The following is a 17,500-nucleotide window of genomic DNA, read 5'->3' as shown; positions in this document are numbered from 1 at the left end:
CACATTTGTTCAGTTGATTTTCCATTAGCTATGCTGGCTTTTTTCCCAGTTCAACAGGCTATCAGTAAACCATACATCTAAAAAAAAAAAAAATATATATATATATATATATATATATATATATATATATATATGTGTGTGTGTGTGTGTGTGTGTGTGTGTGTGTGTGTGTGTGTGTATATAATATATATATATATATATATATATATATATATATATATATATATATATATATATATATATATATATATTATTATTATTATTTAGATATATACATATAGTGTATAGTTATATAAAATGCTCACAAGTGTGTGCACACACACGCGCGCATGCACATACACACACACACTCACACATGTAGCTTTTAGTCATCACCACCCCCCTTTTTCCTGTTTTACATGGGTTGAAGTGTTGTGTTAACAACTTCAGCCACCGCTCTTGACTTAAAGGCATCCTCCTACCTTTGACAGTCATACCTGACTATCTCAGGTCTTCTCTCATGCAATCCATCCATTTCATGTCAAGATGTCCTCATTTCCACTTGCCTTCTTTAATCTTTCCAGAAATTTCCTTTTCCAAATTATCTTCTGCTTCCCTCCACACACATGATCGAACCTCCTTATTCTGTTCTCCTTGCCCTATTCTGTAATTCGTACTAGTTAGGCTTCCATTCTAATATCCATATTTTTTTCATTTGTCCAACTGACTGCATTTTAATAGCCATCTCAGTCATTTTATTTCCATTACCTCAAGGTACCTCAGCTGGTTTCCCTTCACTGCCTAGGTCTTTGTGCATACAGAAGCACTGGGCACACCACTATTTTGTTCTCCTTATTTTTTAGCATGTGTTGTTTCTGTCAGACAGTACATTTTCTGCCATTTGGCCGTAAATCCTCTGATTCTAGCTTTGATCTGCTAATTCAGATTTCCCTTCTCCTCATCCATACCTCCCAAATACCTGACATTGTTAATCTATTGCATTGTTTTTACTTTTGTCTCAAATTTCAGCTTCTTCTGACTTCCCCCGTTTTCTGTCATAACTACTATCCTGTCTACTCTGTTCCAGCCCATGTGCTTTCTGTCTTACATTCCAGTTTGCTATAATTTTCTGAAGTTCTAGTTCAGAGTCTGCTTGTAGACCAACGTCATCTGCATACAGCAGGTTTGCCGATCCATTCCCTTCAACTTGTTCACTGATGCAGTTCAAGAATGGCTTAGTGCACATTGTAAAGGAAATGTTTGCTCTAAGCTCTGAAGTTATTTCCTCCTCAGTAAGAATATTAGGTGAGTGATGCATGCTTCCCTTCATCTCTTCTAAACCAAGATGTCTTAGAACATGTCTTAAACTCCCATTCTGTTACAAGCAAAGTTCCTCATTAGCACTCTAAAAGAAAAATCTTGATGAGTGGATGGGAAATAGGAAATACACCCCTGGGATCACTTCTGTGGCTCTGCTCGACAGGGGCACAGGAAAATAACTTACTTGGGTGGCATAAGCCAGTGAACCTTGTTAGCTAGGCTTACTTAGGCCCTTGGGCCAATAGCCTAGTACCTACCTACCTATGATTCTGCTACAAACATGCACATTCTCTGGCATAGATTTGTGCTTTATAGCTCTGCCCTGTTTCCCAAGGTAAGTTATTTATTTATTGACATTTGTTAACCAGGATAGTCCAGCTAGACTTTTGGCCTTTTTTCAGTGGAGACCAGAGGAGAAAAGCTCCAAGTACAGACAGTTATACCAAAAGACAATAATATTTACAATAGCATCTGATAAGAAATTGGGTTCTACAATATCATAACAGTACAAAGCATAGTCAGCACACACGATATATAGGTGATCAGCCCTATGTTCATCAGAGTTGAGATTAATTCACATATTTACAAATGAGTTTAATCAATCAGAGGATGTGGGAGGTTGGCATAATGGTTAAGATGTTTGCCTTACAAACACAAGGTACAGGGTTTGATTCTCACAGGGTACAATTGGCTAGGCTTAAAAAATGGCCCACAAGGACAGTTAGCCTAGTACTAATCTATAAATCTATGAATATAAATATGTACATCAGAAAGAGGTATTCATCAGTACAGGGATTGCTATTTTCCGAGAGGGGAAGTTGCTGAGCTGGGGTTAATTGAAAGTGGAGCTGGAGGGGTCAAGTTGGAGCTTTACAAGAACAGATTTTGGAACCTAGTAAGTGGAATTTGAGTTTTTCTTTAAAGTGGGTTGGGTGAATGGTGGAGCATATGTCTCTAGGAAGTTTGTTCCAAGTTTGGGCTATGGAGCACTTATATAAGAGTTTGCCTACTGCTTTTTTTGGTTGGTAGGTCTGTAATAATTGCTGATTTGAGGTACAGAGCATACAAGGAGTATAGGTTGAAATGAAGGAATATAGAGCAGGACAAGATGCTGGTTTGTAGAGAATAGTGTGTAGCATTTGAAGTTGTCTTAACAGCAATACGTGGGGGAATTCCAGCCAGTTTAGGGATGTAAGGGCTAGGCAGTGATGTGTATTATATGGAGATTTTGTAATGAATCGAGCAATCTTATGGTAAGCTTGTTGGAGTTTGTTTAAGGTTGTGGTTTGGATGTCGGTGAAAACTGGGGCAGCATAGAGAAGGGAGGGGAAGAGGAGAACTTGAGTAAGGGAGAGTTAGGATTTTTTTGTTACGATATAGTAGACCTCATTTTTGGTTTGTCTTTTTTATACATTGGAGAAGATGCATATTAAATATGAGTTCATCATCAATGATGACGCCAAGAAGTTTAGAGTGGGCATCAGTCTTAATAACTGTGTTGTTGAGGAAGTGATAGAGAAGGAGGATTTGTGGTGGAAAAGTGAGTGGGGTAGAAATAGTAAGAGATTGGTCTTTTTAGGGTTGAGGATGAGTAGGTTATCAGTTAGTCACTGTTTGGCAGATAAAAACATTTGTTAAGTTAAGGTATGAAGCTCAGAGATGTTATCGGAGATGGAGATGAAGATTGAATCATCGGCATTTTGGATGAGGGAGGATAGTTTACAGAATGTGTGAAGGTCATTGTTGAAGATATTGAATATGAGGGGTCCCAGGATTGAGCCCTGGGGTACTCCTGTAGGGACAGGTAAGAATGAAGAGGAGGAAGAGAGCCATTTAACAGATTTCTGTCTACTAGTTAAGTAACTTGTGAACCATGAAAGGGTGGAGGATGATAGATTGAGGCTAGCAAGTTTAGATAGAAGTAGGGGATGAGAGACTGTATCAAATGCCTTAGAGAGATCTAAGAAGAGACAAGTTTGTTATTTTCTAGAGCCTCAGCGATAGGGTGGGTAAAGGACAGGAGGGCTGTAGTTGTGCTGTATTTAGGACAAAAACCATGCTGGGTGGGTGTGAGAAAGTTTTCTTGGAGTAGGTATTTAAGAAGTTGTGAATGAATGCTTTCTTCAAGGATTTTAGAGAGGGGGCATAAGATAGCTATAGGAAGATAATTGTAAGGGTCTGTGGAGTTTCTACCTTTGTCTAGGGGAATACTGAAAAAGGATTTCCACTAGGTAGGAACTGTGGATTCCTGAACGGACCTGTTGATTAGTATAGACACTGGGAAATCAATAGAGTCAGCAGCTAGTTTGAGGAAGACGGGAGGTAATTTATCAGAGGAAGGGAAGCAGGGTTTGAGCTTAAGTAGAAGGGATCTGATGTAAGAAGTAGGAACAGGTTGTAGGGAGAAAGGGTTGTTATTTTGTGGGTTGGAAAGGGTAAATTGAAGAGTAGTCTTTCCATTTGATGGTAAGAGAGCCTGGATAGTGTTGATAAAGTGAATATAAAGTAGTGTAGCTGTTTCTAGATTGGATGTGTTTGGGTAGGGAGAGGGGTTTGATGGGTGGCCAGGAGAAATTTTATTTATTGCTGACCAGAAATTTTGAGGGTTGGATTTACTATTTAGTTGATCACAGTTAAAGAAGGATTTTTTATCAAGATTGATTGTGTCATCCATGCTCTTTGAAACATGTCTTGTAGCCATTAGTACTCCTTTGCATTGTATTACAAACTGTCTAACACTTGCATATTTTATGTGTTGCTCCTAGTTATAGTGTAGTTTAAGGCATTTCAGGTGCTAGGCTATTTTCTGATAATATTCTTCTCTTTTATGTGGTCATAATTTCTTTAAGCATGGTTCTGCCTCTCAGCAATGTATCATATCTGCATTTCTGTAGTGCCCCACTAAAGTTAGGATTTAAATTATTTAGTAGTACATTTGCCAGCAGCATTTAGGAGTTTAACTTTTTTTTCCCAACAATCACAGTGTTTCCTCAAATGGCTATTTTCTGCTCCACATAGGGAGAAATAAGTATATCTCTGTTTTTTCTGTCTTTATTTATACAAATACTCTCCAAAATCTCAGTCTTTTGCACAATTGATCACGTGATTAGATATTCAATCCAATCCACTGAAGCTGTCTATAATTGATATTGTCTTCATTTAAATTCCTCTATCATACGTTAATATCCCTGCTATTAGACTTAAGATCTTATAAAGCTCATTCCTAAAAATAAACTTGAATTATAAAGGAAAACGCAATAAATAATCTAACAACTTCATTAAATAATCCAAACCTCAACAAACCAGCATGTAATTAGAAGTTAGTCATAAACTAAGAAAAAAGTAAAGAAATACTTAATAACCTAGACACCTCAGCCAATACTTTCCAATATGTTAATATTTATTTCCACTTTTTTTGCAAAACTTGTTTTGTCAGTATGCTTGCATTTTGTGCTTTAGATATAATTCATGTTTTGCTAAGTTTCTGGTCTTTGAAGCAGTTCTGTCATGGATTGGTGTATTATCTCAGTAAACAAATTTTACATAAATGCATGAAATAAAATAAAATAAAATAAAGATAACGGGTAGCGCATGTAATTCTCGTTTTGCAGTTGTGTGAAGAGTTTCTGACAAATTAGGATATACCTTTTATTCTGCATTATCTTCATCTCATATGTCAACGAATTCCATATTTGATAAGGTAGACTTTGACTATGCTGTTATTATACTCACAAGTGCAAAAACAATAAACCAAGCGTCCACCACAGCTGATATCATGCAGGACTTTATTGCAGATGAACAGGATAAGCGCTTTCACACAAAATTGTGCTTCATTAGATCCATTAACACAAACAATGTAAAACCATTTATATAATGAAAACCAAAGACAATTATCCAATTAAAAACATCAATTAATTACTGATGTGATCTACACTTCTTAAGAAGTGGCTTTATAGGAATGACAGTGTTAAGACCTGGGGGCTTGTCTGCCTGTAACCTAGTAATCCACTTAGTCTCTGCCAACTCCAACCTGTTATTATAATCCCCCCTTCTCAAATCCACTGGTATCATTTGTAAAACCAAAAATTCAAACACATGGTCAGAATGCAGGGAGACGTGCTTTGCTAGAGCATTAAGTAAATTATTGCGCCTTATATCCCCTAAATGCTGCAGAATGCATTCTTTGAGCATTCTTAAAGTCTTACCTATGTAAAAAGAAGTGCAGTGTCTGCATCTGGCCATATAGACTAAGCCTTTCAACTTACAGTCCAATGTGCTTAAAATTACTATCCTTACAAATAAAAGCGCAAGCGTTGCAGGTCCTGCAGGGAAAAGTACCTAATCGATCAGATGTTTTTCCACTTGTGTGTATTTTTATTCTACTGAGGGACCTTCAGCAGCATTGGGTATTTCTTGTTGTTTCTGTTATTATACTGGGGGGTATGCTGCAATTGGATTGCATGCCTTTTGCCTCTGTCAAATAATGACTTGCTGGTGGAAGGACATGGATCTTCACCAGGCACAAAGCAAAAATAGGTCATTGACTGTCATCATGCAGTAAATAATGTGGCAGACATAACTGTGTATTTTTACCTGAAAGAACTGACACACACACACACACACACACACACACACACACACACACACACACACACACACACACACACACACATTAACTAAGAGCAGCTAGAAATGAAGACCATGCATTTAATGATGACAAACAAACACATACCACTTTCAGACTGTTTCTACATCCTTATTAATCCTTAGATAATTATGTACGTTCACCCAGAAGTTTGATCAATAACACACATTTTTAGGAGACTGCTCCCATGCCACTTTTCACCTGCTTATGTCATGTGACACGACCGGCAGCATTCTTCAGACTGACTATGATATCATGATTGTTTTAATGCAGGACAACAGAAAAAAAAAGATTACTCAGGTTTATATTTTCCTTCCCTTGCTCCAGCGTAGGACAACTGTAGCATTTTCATTATGCAGTTCATATGAATACCTCTGTAAAGTAAGATCTAGCAAATTATTGCTGATTAAACTCAAGCTGTACTAAACAGTTAAAAATAATAAATTAGCTAAAATCAGGACTGCAAGGGAGCAGCATGGAAAGTGAAAGAGAAACAAACCATTTATTTGGTTATTTTTTTATTTGTTTGAAGCAAATAAGTAAGACCATAAGTGCTCCATTTCAGGCATAAATTAATTTTCAATAAGTTTGTTCAAGTTCATAGATTCATAGGTAGGTACTAGGCTATTGGCCCAAGGGCCTAAGTAAGCCTAGCTAACAAGGTTCCCAGGCTTATACCACCCAAGAAAGTTATTTTCCTGTGCCCCTGTCAAGCAGAGCCACAGAAGTGATCCTGGGGTGTATTTCCTATTTCCCATCCACTCATCAAGATTTTTCTTGAAGAGGGCTAATGAGGAACTTTACTTGACATAGATGGGTAGCTTGTTCCAGAGTATGGGAAGACTCTGGGACAGGAATCTATCCCTCCAGCATGTCATGTTTATTGTGGTGGCAAGGTTTAGGTCCCTAGAGCGTGTAGCTTGGAAGGCTTGGGATTTCTTTAGGTGCAGCATGTCTAACAGCTCTGGGTTTGACATAGCTTTATATGTTAGGCAGAGATCACCTCGGAGTAAAGCTGGAGTTTTTTGAGACTGTGAGTGTAGGGCATCTGTTTGAAGCCAGTAATCCTCTTTGTGAGGCACTTCTGTGGCCTTTCCAGCTGCTGCAGATGTCTTGTGAGGTACATTCCAAAAAGGGTGTTGTACTCTATAATGGGTCAAATGAGTGTCGAGTAGAGGGGAACAATGACCTCTTTTTTCCTGGATGAGAACCCTTTTGTGAAGAGGTGTGCCATGTAGAAGGATTTCCTGACTACTGTGGCGATGTGATTATCAAAGGAGAGACTACTGTCCACCTGGGTCCCAAGGTCTCTTATCACACATTTGGTGTTAAGTAGACTGCTACCTATGTTGTAGTTCATGGGTACATAGTTTTTACCAAAGGGGATGACAATGCATTTTTTGGCATTGAGCTTGAGGTCATGGCTCTGACACCAGGCATCTGTCTCAGTGAGGCCCTTCTGTAGGATGTCCACATCATTTGGGGACTCGACTCTGGCTCCTAGTTTGCAGTCATCTGCAAACTTTTTTAGCCAAAGGCTTTCTTTGTTAGCCTGTACTTCAGAGAAGTAGATACCAAACAGGAGAGGTCCCAGAACTGAACCTTGTGGTACTCCACTAGTCACTGGTTTGAAGTCAGATTTAGAGTCTGCAACTTTTACAGTGTGAGTTCTGTCAGTGAGCCAGTTGGCAACCCATCTCGTGACATAAGGATTTATACCTAGTTTAGTGAGTTTATCTATAATTCCAGAATGGGGGATGGTGTGGAAAGCCTTGGCGAGGTCAAAATAGGCTGTGTGAACCACCTTACCCTCATCTACAGCTTTGGTGACTGCCTCAAAGAATTTGATCAGGTTCAGGAGGCATGATCTATCTTTCACAAACCCCAACTGGGTGGGGTCCAGAGTTTGGAGGTTACCAGTGTCTTTGTTTATGAGTTCCAGGATGATACGTTCCATGGCCTTACAGATCAGGCTCGTCAGGCTAATAGGGCGATAGTTCCCGGGGTCAGTGGTGGCTCCCCCTTTGTGGAGTGGGATAACTGTTGCTGTGCACTATTCAGTGGCACAAAGCCTGATGTGAGGCTGTTATTGAACAGGGTGCTTAGGTGGGGAGCCAGTTCATTCTGAAATTGGTGTAAAATGCAGCCTGGGATGCTGTCCGGTCCCATGAATGCTGTGTTTTTGGTTTTAGAGAGTGCTGCTTTTAACTATGTAGTTGTGATTACAGGGACTCTGCATTCTTCCTGTATAGATATGGCCCCTTTAACAGGTGAAAGGGGGGGGGGGTAAAGTTAGCACTGAACCTATCTGCCAGGATGTTGGCAATATCAATTAGTTATGTAATTTTTGTGCCATTGTGCTGTAACTCAGAGCAGATCTGGGAGTTGCCATTGAGATTCCTGCCATAGCTATAGAATGCTTTGTGGTTGTCCTTAGAAGCAGTGGCGATTTTGTTTTTGTAGCTAGCTTTGGAGGATCTTATAAGGGATCTTAGCTTCTTACTGAGGCTGACCAGGGAGCTCCACCACTCATGGGATTTTACTCTCTTTTGCAACAATTTCATCCTTCTGTTGTAGAGTTTGTTTATGGCAGGGGACCACCAGATTGGCTTCCTTTTTTTGGAGGATAGCATCTTTGTTCTGTTTGGGATAGCACAATCCATGCACTCATGTAAGTGCTTATAGAGTGCATTTGTGTAGGATTCAGCAGTTGTAACTGTATCGTCCATCTGCGTGGGTGTCATGAAGTTCACCACTTCTGTCTTAAGAAGCATGAAGCTGGCTTTGGAGAAATTTTTATCATGGTTTCCTTAATGGGGGGTGGGGGTGGGATGTGGATATCTAGGGTAATTAGCTTATGTTCGGATCTGACCGATGAGAAGTTGACTTCAGGTGTGGAACTCTGGTCACTCATGTTGGTAATGACTAAGTCTAGGATATTGTTGCCCCTGGTGGGAGTGTGGATAAGTTGATCCAGGGCATTAGAATTTATGAATTCCAGAAAGCGTTGAGCAAATGAGTTGGTACATGAGTAGCTTTCCCAGTTAATGGTGGGGTAGTTGAAATCGCCCATTATTAGGGTGTTTGGTTCAACCCTAATATTTTCCAGTATCTCATGAAAAGAGGAGTGGGAATCTTGGGGCATGGTGGGGGATCTGTAGCTAGCTACAATTTGGATTGCAGTTTTGCCCAGAGTTAGTTGCACTTGGATAACCTCAGATGCATTATGCTGAGCAACTAGCCTGGAGGTGTGGATATCCTCAATGAATATGGACAGACCTCTGCCTTTGGTGTTCCGGTCCAGGTTAGATGGCCGAAAAGTGTGGTATGAGTTATAGCCTGGTAATGCAAGGGTGTTCTCTGGAGCCTTGAACCAAGTCTCAGTAACTGCACAGATATCGATGTTCTCCATTTTAAGGAGTGCCTCGAGGGAGTGCATTTTGAGATTTAGACTTCTAGCATTGAGTAGCATTACCCGCAGTTTTTGCTTGCCTGTTCCTGTTACGGTGGTGAATTTGTCATTTGAACCTTGCCTAAAAAAGGCATTACAGGAGTGGCAAAAGCCTTAGCCAGTATCCAGAATCCCAGGGGTGACAGGTGCAGGCCATCTCTGGCAAAGCATCGTGGTCTGTCGACCATGTCGTCCCAGGCAGACAGATACTGGATCCCCTTAGAATAGTACCAGAAGCTTCGACAATTGTTGAAGTCAATCATTTTGTCCTTGTACTGCGGTATCATTCTGGGTGATGGCAGGATGCTACTAATGGCTAGGGTCATACCTGCCTGGTCTACAAGATCAGAGAGCTCTTCTATGTCTCTTTTCATGTAGTCCAGGGAGGTACATCTCAGGTTGTTCACACCAACATGGACAATGACAGAGTCATATTTGTACTTGTTGTGGATTGACCTGAGTGCGTGGGTTATGCGGTGGACCCTAGTACCCAATAGGCAGCTGACAGTAGACTTCTCCTTGTTTAGCCTGGTGAGTGGGACATCAGTGTGCCTGACTATAGAGTCATCTATGACTAGTGTGTTGGGTATTTTGTTTTGCATTATGGGCTTTGGTTGAGTGGCACACTGAGTCTGTGGGCTATGTGTCATTTGGGTTGTGTTGGGGGTGGAGGTTGATTGTGTTTCTGCTTTTGGACTTCTCTGTTGCTTGAGCAGATTATTATTGAGAGCCTCCGCGAATGTTTTTGTGTTTCTATGTGTGGATTTTGGTGGTGTAGGTTTAGTGGGACTATGTGATGAGTGTGGTGTGGTGCAAGTGTTTACCTTCTCCTCTTGACTGTCAAGTTCAGTCTTGGATGGAGAGAGCTTTACCTCCAGTTTGGCTAGATAAGTGCATCTCTCACAGGTTGTAGTGGTGGGTGGTAGGTGGAGAGGGTTGTCTGTGTACATGAGGCAATTGCTACATTGCCCCAAGATGCCCAGATTCATCAGATAGACAGGAGAGAACACTGGGAGCTGACCCTTGGATATGCCTGAATAAAAACCTATTTTCCTCTAGACAAATGAGGAAAGTTAGTACAAGAGCTGTTTTTCTCTCAGCTACTGAGGAAAGTAAGTACAAAAACTGTTTTCCTCTAGGTAATGAGGAAGGTTAAGTGCTGTAATAATTTGTAGCTTATTTAGTGCTTACAACAAGTTCTGAGCAAGTGCTGAGCATGAATAAGCAAATTCAAGTGCTAAAACCAAGAATCTGTATCTGAAGTAGACTAGTTACAGGAAGGAAACAAGTGCAAATGCATCTTTTAAATCATAAAGTTGAGAAGAGATGGAAAAATTGCCTAAACAGCCAATACCTAAAATTTCTGGGCCAGAAACCACTCCTTATTTATTTATTTATTTATTTATTTATTTACATTTGTTGACCGGGAGTGTCCGACTGGATCTAGGTCCATTTTCAGCAGAAGCCCGGGGAGAAAAGATCCACAGTTAAAATATACAGACAGTAGTTACATTGGATTTACAAAGCAATTAACAATTTGATCAACAAAGCAATTAATTACAAACATAGTTACAGATGAAGAACATAGTACATCAGTAGACAACTAGAATCTTTATTATCTGCGAAGTACATAACAGACGTTAACAATTGTTACATTAAGAAGTTCCTGCTGTATAATAAGTAGTTATGTGGTATGTGGTAGATAGGTTACCTAGTGCTTACCACTCCCTCTCATAAGCTAGAAGGCTTCTCTCCAACACAGAAAGGCATGGGGGGGCTCAGGAGGTTACAAACCATCCTGGATACAGCAAATCTGTATCTGGACTAGAGTAGTTACAGGAAAGGGTGTAAACAAGTGCAAAGTTGGGAGAGATGGAAAAACTGCCCAAACAGCCAATAACTACAATTTTTGGGCCAGAACCACTCCTTATGTGGTAGATAGGTTACCTAGTGCTTACCACTCCCACTGATAAGCTAGAATGCTTCCCTCCAACACAAAAAGGCTTGGGGGACTCAGGAGCTTACATATAGTCCTGGATACAGCAAATCTGTATCTGGACTAGACTAATTAAAGGAAGGCGGGAACAAGTGCAAATGCGGGCTTTTAAATCAGGAAGTACAGAGAGATGGAAAAACTGACCAAATGGCTAATAACTTCCATTTCTGGGCCAGAAACCACTCCTTATATGGTGGATAGGTTACCTAGTGCTTACCACTCCCACTGATAAGCTAGCAGGCTTCCCTCCAACACAGACAGGCTTGGGTGTAGGCTCAGAAGCTTACAAACAGTCCTGGATATAGCAAATCTGTATCTGGACTAGACTAGTTACAGGAAAGGCAGCAAACAAGCATTTTTTTTTGTTACAGTTAAGCAGAACACAGGGAGATTCTAGTAAAGTTTTTTGTTTTTTTTTTTTTTTAAAGGAAAGGGAGAAGGAGAAGTAGAAGTTTCGGAAACTAAGTGGGTTGGCCTTCTCAGATGTTCTCTTTGTATTAGGTAGAATGAGCTAATGACACTTGACTGACAGGAGTGTCCCAGATCAAATTTACAGTAGGGGCTGGCAACTGCAAAGCCACCAACTATAAGAAGAAGACACCAACAGGTAGGCAGGGTGGGAAACAGATCACAATATTCAGTGAAAGAAATAACAGAATTGCAGACAGACCACTATATTCACTGAACAAATAAATATAAAAATAAAATGCAATACTATCTTTAACTCAGCAAGTTTGTACTTATCCCAGCTTGTAATGCAGTTGATTGTAGATATAAAGCAGCCAGCCAGATCCCACAATCTTTGCAAACATAAATACCAATAATTTAGGAAACAGAGATAAAAAAATAACATATGGGTACAAATTATTAAAAAACAGGATTTAAAGTGCATAAAGCAAGCCAGACATAACTTTAATTTGTAATGCAGTGTTGCTTTAATGCTACCCATAAAGGCTAAGTTTGTAATTGAGATGTCACATGGTTCTGTCTTGCTTCTGAATTACTGCATGATAGTACAGAGTATGGCTGTTCACTGTCTATCCCTGGTCACGAGATCTGAAACACTGCAAAGTAAAAGTGATACCAAGAAGTTGTAACACCTGTTATATACATATTTCTTTTCTAATAATAACTACTTTTGTTTATTTAAAAGAAGCTTCTTCAAACTTAGTATTACTCATGGAAGAAGACTCGGTCACTATTCACTTGAGAGAGCTCCTAAGCAATTTATAAACATCTGTAAAGTGTTTAAAAAAATGTAACTATAATTGCGCAGAACTGGATTAAGTAAAAGTGGAACATTGACATTCACGATGCAACAGTAATGAAGCATGTTCATAAATTATTGCCACTGTTTGTGAAAGAGACAACATTGAATACATTCAACAAATAGTTTTATTGGCTAAATTACGAGAAAAAAGTCCATGCAGGCTAAAAGATTTCTTGAAGATGGGATTGCAGTAAGAGGAGTTGCTATAGATAAACCTGCATTGTGGACAGACTGTAGATGGAAAGGCTGTAGTGCTTTTATGTGAAGCTGATGATGTTGATACTTCAGCATCAGAATTAAAATGTTTTTTTTTGAAAAAGAAGGTGCCTTCTTCAAAGTATGTTCAAAGTCCCGGTGTGTCATAAAAATGTGCCAGTCTTGGGCAGTAATATTCTTGATACTGGAAGGATTAATGCTGTGAGTCTGTTTGGTAACTCAACAACCGGTTGTGCATTTTTGTGTAATAATTCATCTAGAAACCTATTTAATAGAATATACAAACAAAGCTACGAGAATGATAAAATGTTCTGTTTAGATGTAGAAGCAAATGTCTGTCTTATTAAGTAGTTTATCTTTTATGTACTTGAAAAAGTTGAAGTGAGTCTGAAAGGTGGAGCCATTAAAAATCAGATCAGAGAGAGTGTCACTGGCACGTTTACTTAGATGCACACAGTGAGCTTGGACTAAGCCTTCAGCTTCAAGTACAAGCTAAATATTTATCCACTTAAGCAATGGTCTTTTCAATTTGTAAAAAAAAATAGTTATTACGTGGTATTTTATCTGCATTATCTTTGCCTTTTGTATTTCACATGCATGAGTGTGTGTGTGTGTATATATATATAACAACTTCCTGGATTTCAATAGTCAGCACCCCTTCTTTATGAAGAAGAATGTGCTAAGTGGCCTCCCACAGATCAGACAGACACTCACCCATTAGGGATATCATTGAGCCTGTCTTCATGAGCCTGCTAACCCACAATACCCCATCTGCCCTTTCATACTCTCACGCACATCCGACACTTTTCAACACTGCAACATAGCCTACTGCAACCAGTGTTTTTCCTTCTACATTGGGAAAACAATTAGAGCAGCCATCAGGTCAATGAGAATCTCAGCATTAAATGTGCATTAAAAGTTAATAGTGGCAGGATGTTAGTAGATAAAACCTTTTGTTTTACAGCAGTGTCTCATTAGTCCAAATACTACTGCATTGGTAGAATATCTACCAATCATAGTGAAGTATTTTTACACCAGTTAGACTATTTAAAGCCTGCAGAGTATTGCAAATGCATTACATTTTGCTCTGATGAAGTTGCAAATAACAGTTCTAACAGTTCGGAAGTTTTCAGTAGTATAAGTTTATTTCTTCCTAGTCTTTTTTGTTTTCTTATATATATATATATATATATATATATATATATATATATATATATATATATGTGTGTGTGTGTGTATGTAAAATATATATATATATATATATATATATATATATATATATATATTTATATATATATATATATATATATATATATATATATATATATATATATATATATATATATATATATTAGGTGCAGGGTTTGAGTCTTACAAGGAACAATTGGCTAGGCTTAAAATGGCTTGCAAGGGCAGTTAGCTTAGTACTAATCTATGAAACTATATATATATATATATATATATATATATATATATATATATGAATCTGGCTCTTTTTTCCAAAAGCACATTTTGCTGACTAGTACTTCACCAAGACCAAATCACAGAAAGCACAAATCGCCAAACCTCATTTTGCCGAATTTCATTTCACCATAAATAGTAGTGGCAGTGTATATGCCCTCTTCCCCACTGTAGTGTGATCCTGGAGTTAGAATATATAGTTGGGGGTGTGGGGGGTAAAATGTGCTTTTGGTGAAATGAAACCGACCCATATATATATATATATATATATATATATATATATATATATATATATATATATATATATATATATATATATATATATATATATATATATATATATATATATATATATAGATGTACATATTTTACCATTGCTCTATTGTTACTCATGTCTGACATCTTTGTCCTTTTAAAATGTTTAACATTGAATTTTAAACATATTTATTTATTTATTTTATTTTATTTTACATTTGTTGACTGGGAGTATCCTACTGAGCAAAAGCCCTTTTTCAGCGGTGGCCCGGGGAGAAAAGCTCCATAAATATACAACAAAGCAAATGCTGCATACAGTTTATAACAATCTAAGAATATGTAACAATTTTAATGATACTATGAAACAAAAAAGATCATAACAATAAAAGTATAGTAATTAATATGTTAGAGTTAAATAAATTTGTTGATATAAAAGTTTAGTAAACAGAGTACAGGAAAAAGGTTTGGAAGATAGACAGTTTGCTAGTTGTGGTTCTGTGAGTAGTGTAAAGGTAAAGATTTGGTGGTTGCAAAAAGCTTAGAATGTATGTTATTCAAACTAAGACAGTACAATGGAGGTAGGTTGTGTTCTAAAATGTTAGGCATTTTAAAATAAAGCTAAGATTGTACTATGGAGGTAGGTAGTGTTCTAAAATGTTATTATTTTAAAATAAAGCTAAGACAGTACTGTGGAGGTAGGTAGTGTTCTAAAATGTTAAGCATTTTAAAATAAAGTCACTCAGTAAGCTATAAAAGTCAACTGTTTTGGTAGGGGGTTATGTTCCTGCACTGTTCACTATATTTTACTGTGCCTCTATACCACTGCAAATTAAATATATTAATTTTTGAGCTGCTACTGATCTGTTTATTGTGGTAAAGGATGTAGGGTTTGATTCCTTCCACCTCCAGGATGTAGGGTTTGATTCCTTCCACCTCCAGGATGTAGGGTTTGATTCCTTCCACCTCCAGAATGTAGGGTTTGATTCCTTCCACCTCCTTCTATCTACCACACAATTCTAAGCAAGTCATTTGATTAGACGGTGTTCCCAGGTATACCGTGAAAAGAAACTCTTATGTCCAGAGAGTATTCCAAGCTAACAAAGGTATATAAAATGTATATATTTTTATAAAACCCAATGGTATATATATTAAATTCAAAACAAAAATGAAAAGCATGCCTAGCTGTGAAAAACAAAATAATTTATTAACAAAAAATAGCAATAATTGGTACATTCCAGTAAGCACTTTCATCCCTAGTCAGGGTTTCAACAACCATTTTTTTTTAATTTTAACCATAATTAAAATAATAAAAGAAGAAGAAATGCAAATCAAAAGTATGTGTGAAGTCTAAGTTAAAAGCAAGGATGCCTGATCCACAAAGGAGTATCTAGTTAGTTCATTAACTGACCGTTTGGTATAACGTCCTCAGCTCCTGAGTGAATAACAACTAAAACTGAGATGTGTTACCACCTAGGTCAAGAGTGGACTAATGGATGGGTGGATGGAGCAAGTCATAGTAACCTGGCCATTCCAGTTTTTATCCATTTTTGCAAAGAACAATTAACCCTAAAAAGGTCTATGGTTTGTTTGCGATAAAAACAGACTAAACAAAAGACTGTGCACAAAAACAAAAGAGCAGACTTAAAATCACTTATAAAATGTAACTTTTCTCCCTCTACCTAGAGTGTGGAGATATAAGAAAACTAAATAATACTAAAATGGTGAAAAAATAATGCAAAATGTATGACCATGAAAAGCAGAGTTTTAAATGTCTTCCCAATGCAGATAATGAAAACAAAATTAATGCTTATGATTGAAATAGTAGATTATGTGACTATATTAATATAATGTAAATAATAGAATATAAAGGCATATTATATAATGAGCATATAATAGTAGCAGAAATTATTTTAAATATGATCTGCATATACAAGTAGATAAATTATTTTATAAAAGGCAGCATTTTTTAATTAGTGAGGGAAACAAGATGGTAGCTTATATTGTTAAGGTATATAACATTTAGAGTTGGAAAATATGCTACCAGTATATAGAGCAGTGTGAACAGTAGGTCAGAGTGCTGCAGGTGGTGTTAGGCACCTTTAAGGCACTTATAAGGCAGTATGAAAGCAGAATGTTAAAAAAGGTCAGATGAGTTATTGTAGCAGGCCAAAAGGAAGAGGACAGAATACTAGAAGATGTAATAATCATAGTCAAAATAACAAGAAGTGAATGGCATACAAATCAATCAATAATAGAGTTATTAGACTTATGAGCAGGGCGAAGATGAACAAAAACTTCAGTATTAGAAGTAATTTCTTGCAAGAGAAGTACTGCAGAAATTACTGGAATAATTTAATGCTGACAAGCTGAAACATTGACATATTAATTTATTTTAAATATAACATTTTAGATTGAAACAATTTAATTGCTGTAGTAATTTTGGTCTTCTTGAGTGTTGTATTACTTTTTGAAAGAAAGTGTATTTATGATGGAATTATAAAGCCATTTTTCTAACCTTTGAGTATGGATCAGAGTAAACAATTATATTGTCACAATTGGTCTGAATTCATCTGATTTACTGAATAAATATGGTCTCATTTTTTTAATATTGCTTAAGAAACTACAGTTAGTTAAATAGCTTTGTAACTCTTTTTTTGGTTTTTGAGTGTGTTTTCTGCAGGAAGGTCCAGCTGTTCTTTAAAAAACTGTATCTCTTTGTTAATTTCCAGATTCTCGAGGTAGCAGAGGAACCACAGGTTATTGGCTAATAGCAGCCCTGTTTGTTCTGTGCCTTTTTATAGCAGGAGCCTTCATCCTCTTCAAATTTAAAAGGCAAGTGCTCTTTTTATGTCTTGTTTTCTTAAAAGTAGGTTTATAGTATGCCCAACTCAGAAGTATATATGATCG

At 37.6% G+C, this 17,500-nt stretch overlaps 1 protein-coding gene across 1 annotated transcript in view; it reads left to right on the top strand.

Annotated features, from left to right (window-relative positions):
* Positions 1–17,500, top strand: part of SORCS2 (sortilin related VPS10 domain containing receptor 2) — a 2,271,537-nt gene that overhangs the window by 2,205,338 nt on the left and 48,699 nt on the right. The window contains exon 24 of the mRNA XM_044063564.1: positions 17,323–17,425. Coding sequence (XP_043919499.1) covers positions 17,323–17,425 — 103 coding nt within the window. The remainder of the gene's footprint in view (positions 1–17,322; positions 17,426–17,500) is intronic.

The sequence above is a fragment of the Protopterus annectens genome, chromosome 2.part1 (genome assembly GCF_019279795.1).
Source record: "Protopterus annectens isolate FY-2018-M chromosome 2.part1, PAN1.0, whole genome shotgun sequence".
NCBI classification, from domain to species: domain Eukaryota; kingdom Metazoa; phylum Chordata; order Ceratodontiformes; family Protopteridae; genus Protopterus; species Protopterus annectens.
The sequence above is the reverse complement of the archived record's forward strand: the minus strand, read 5'-3'. Positions and strand labels throughout refer to the sequence as shown.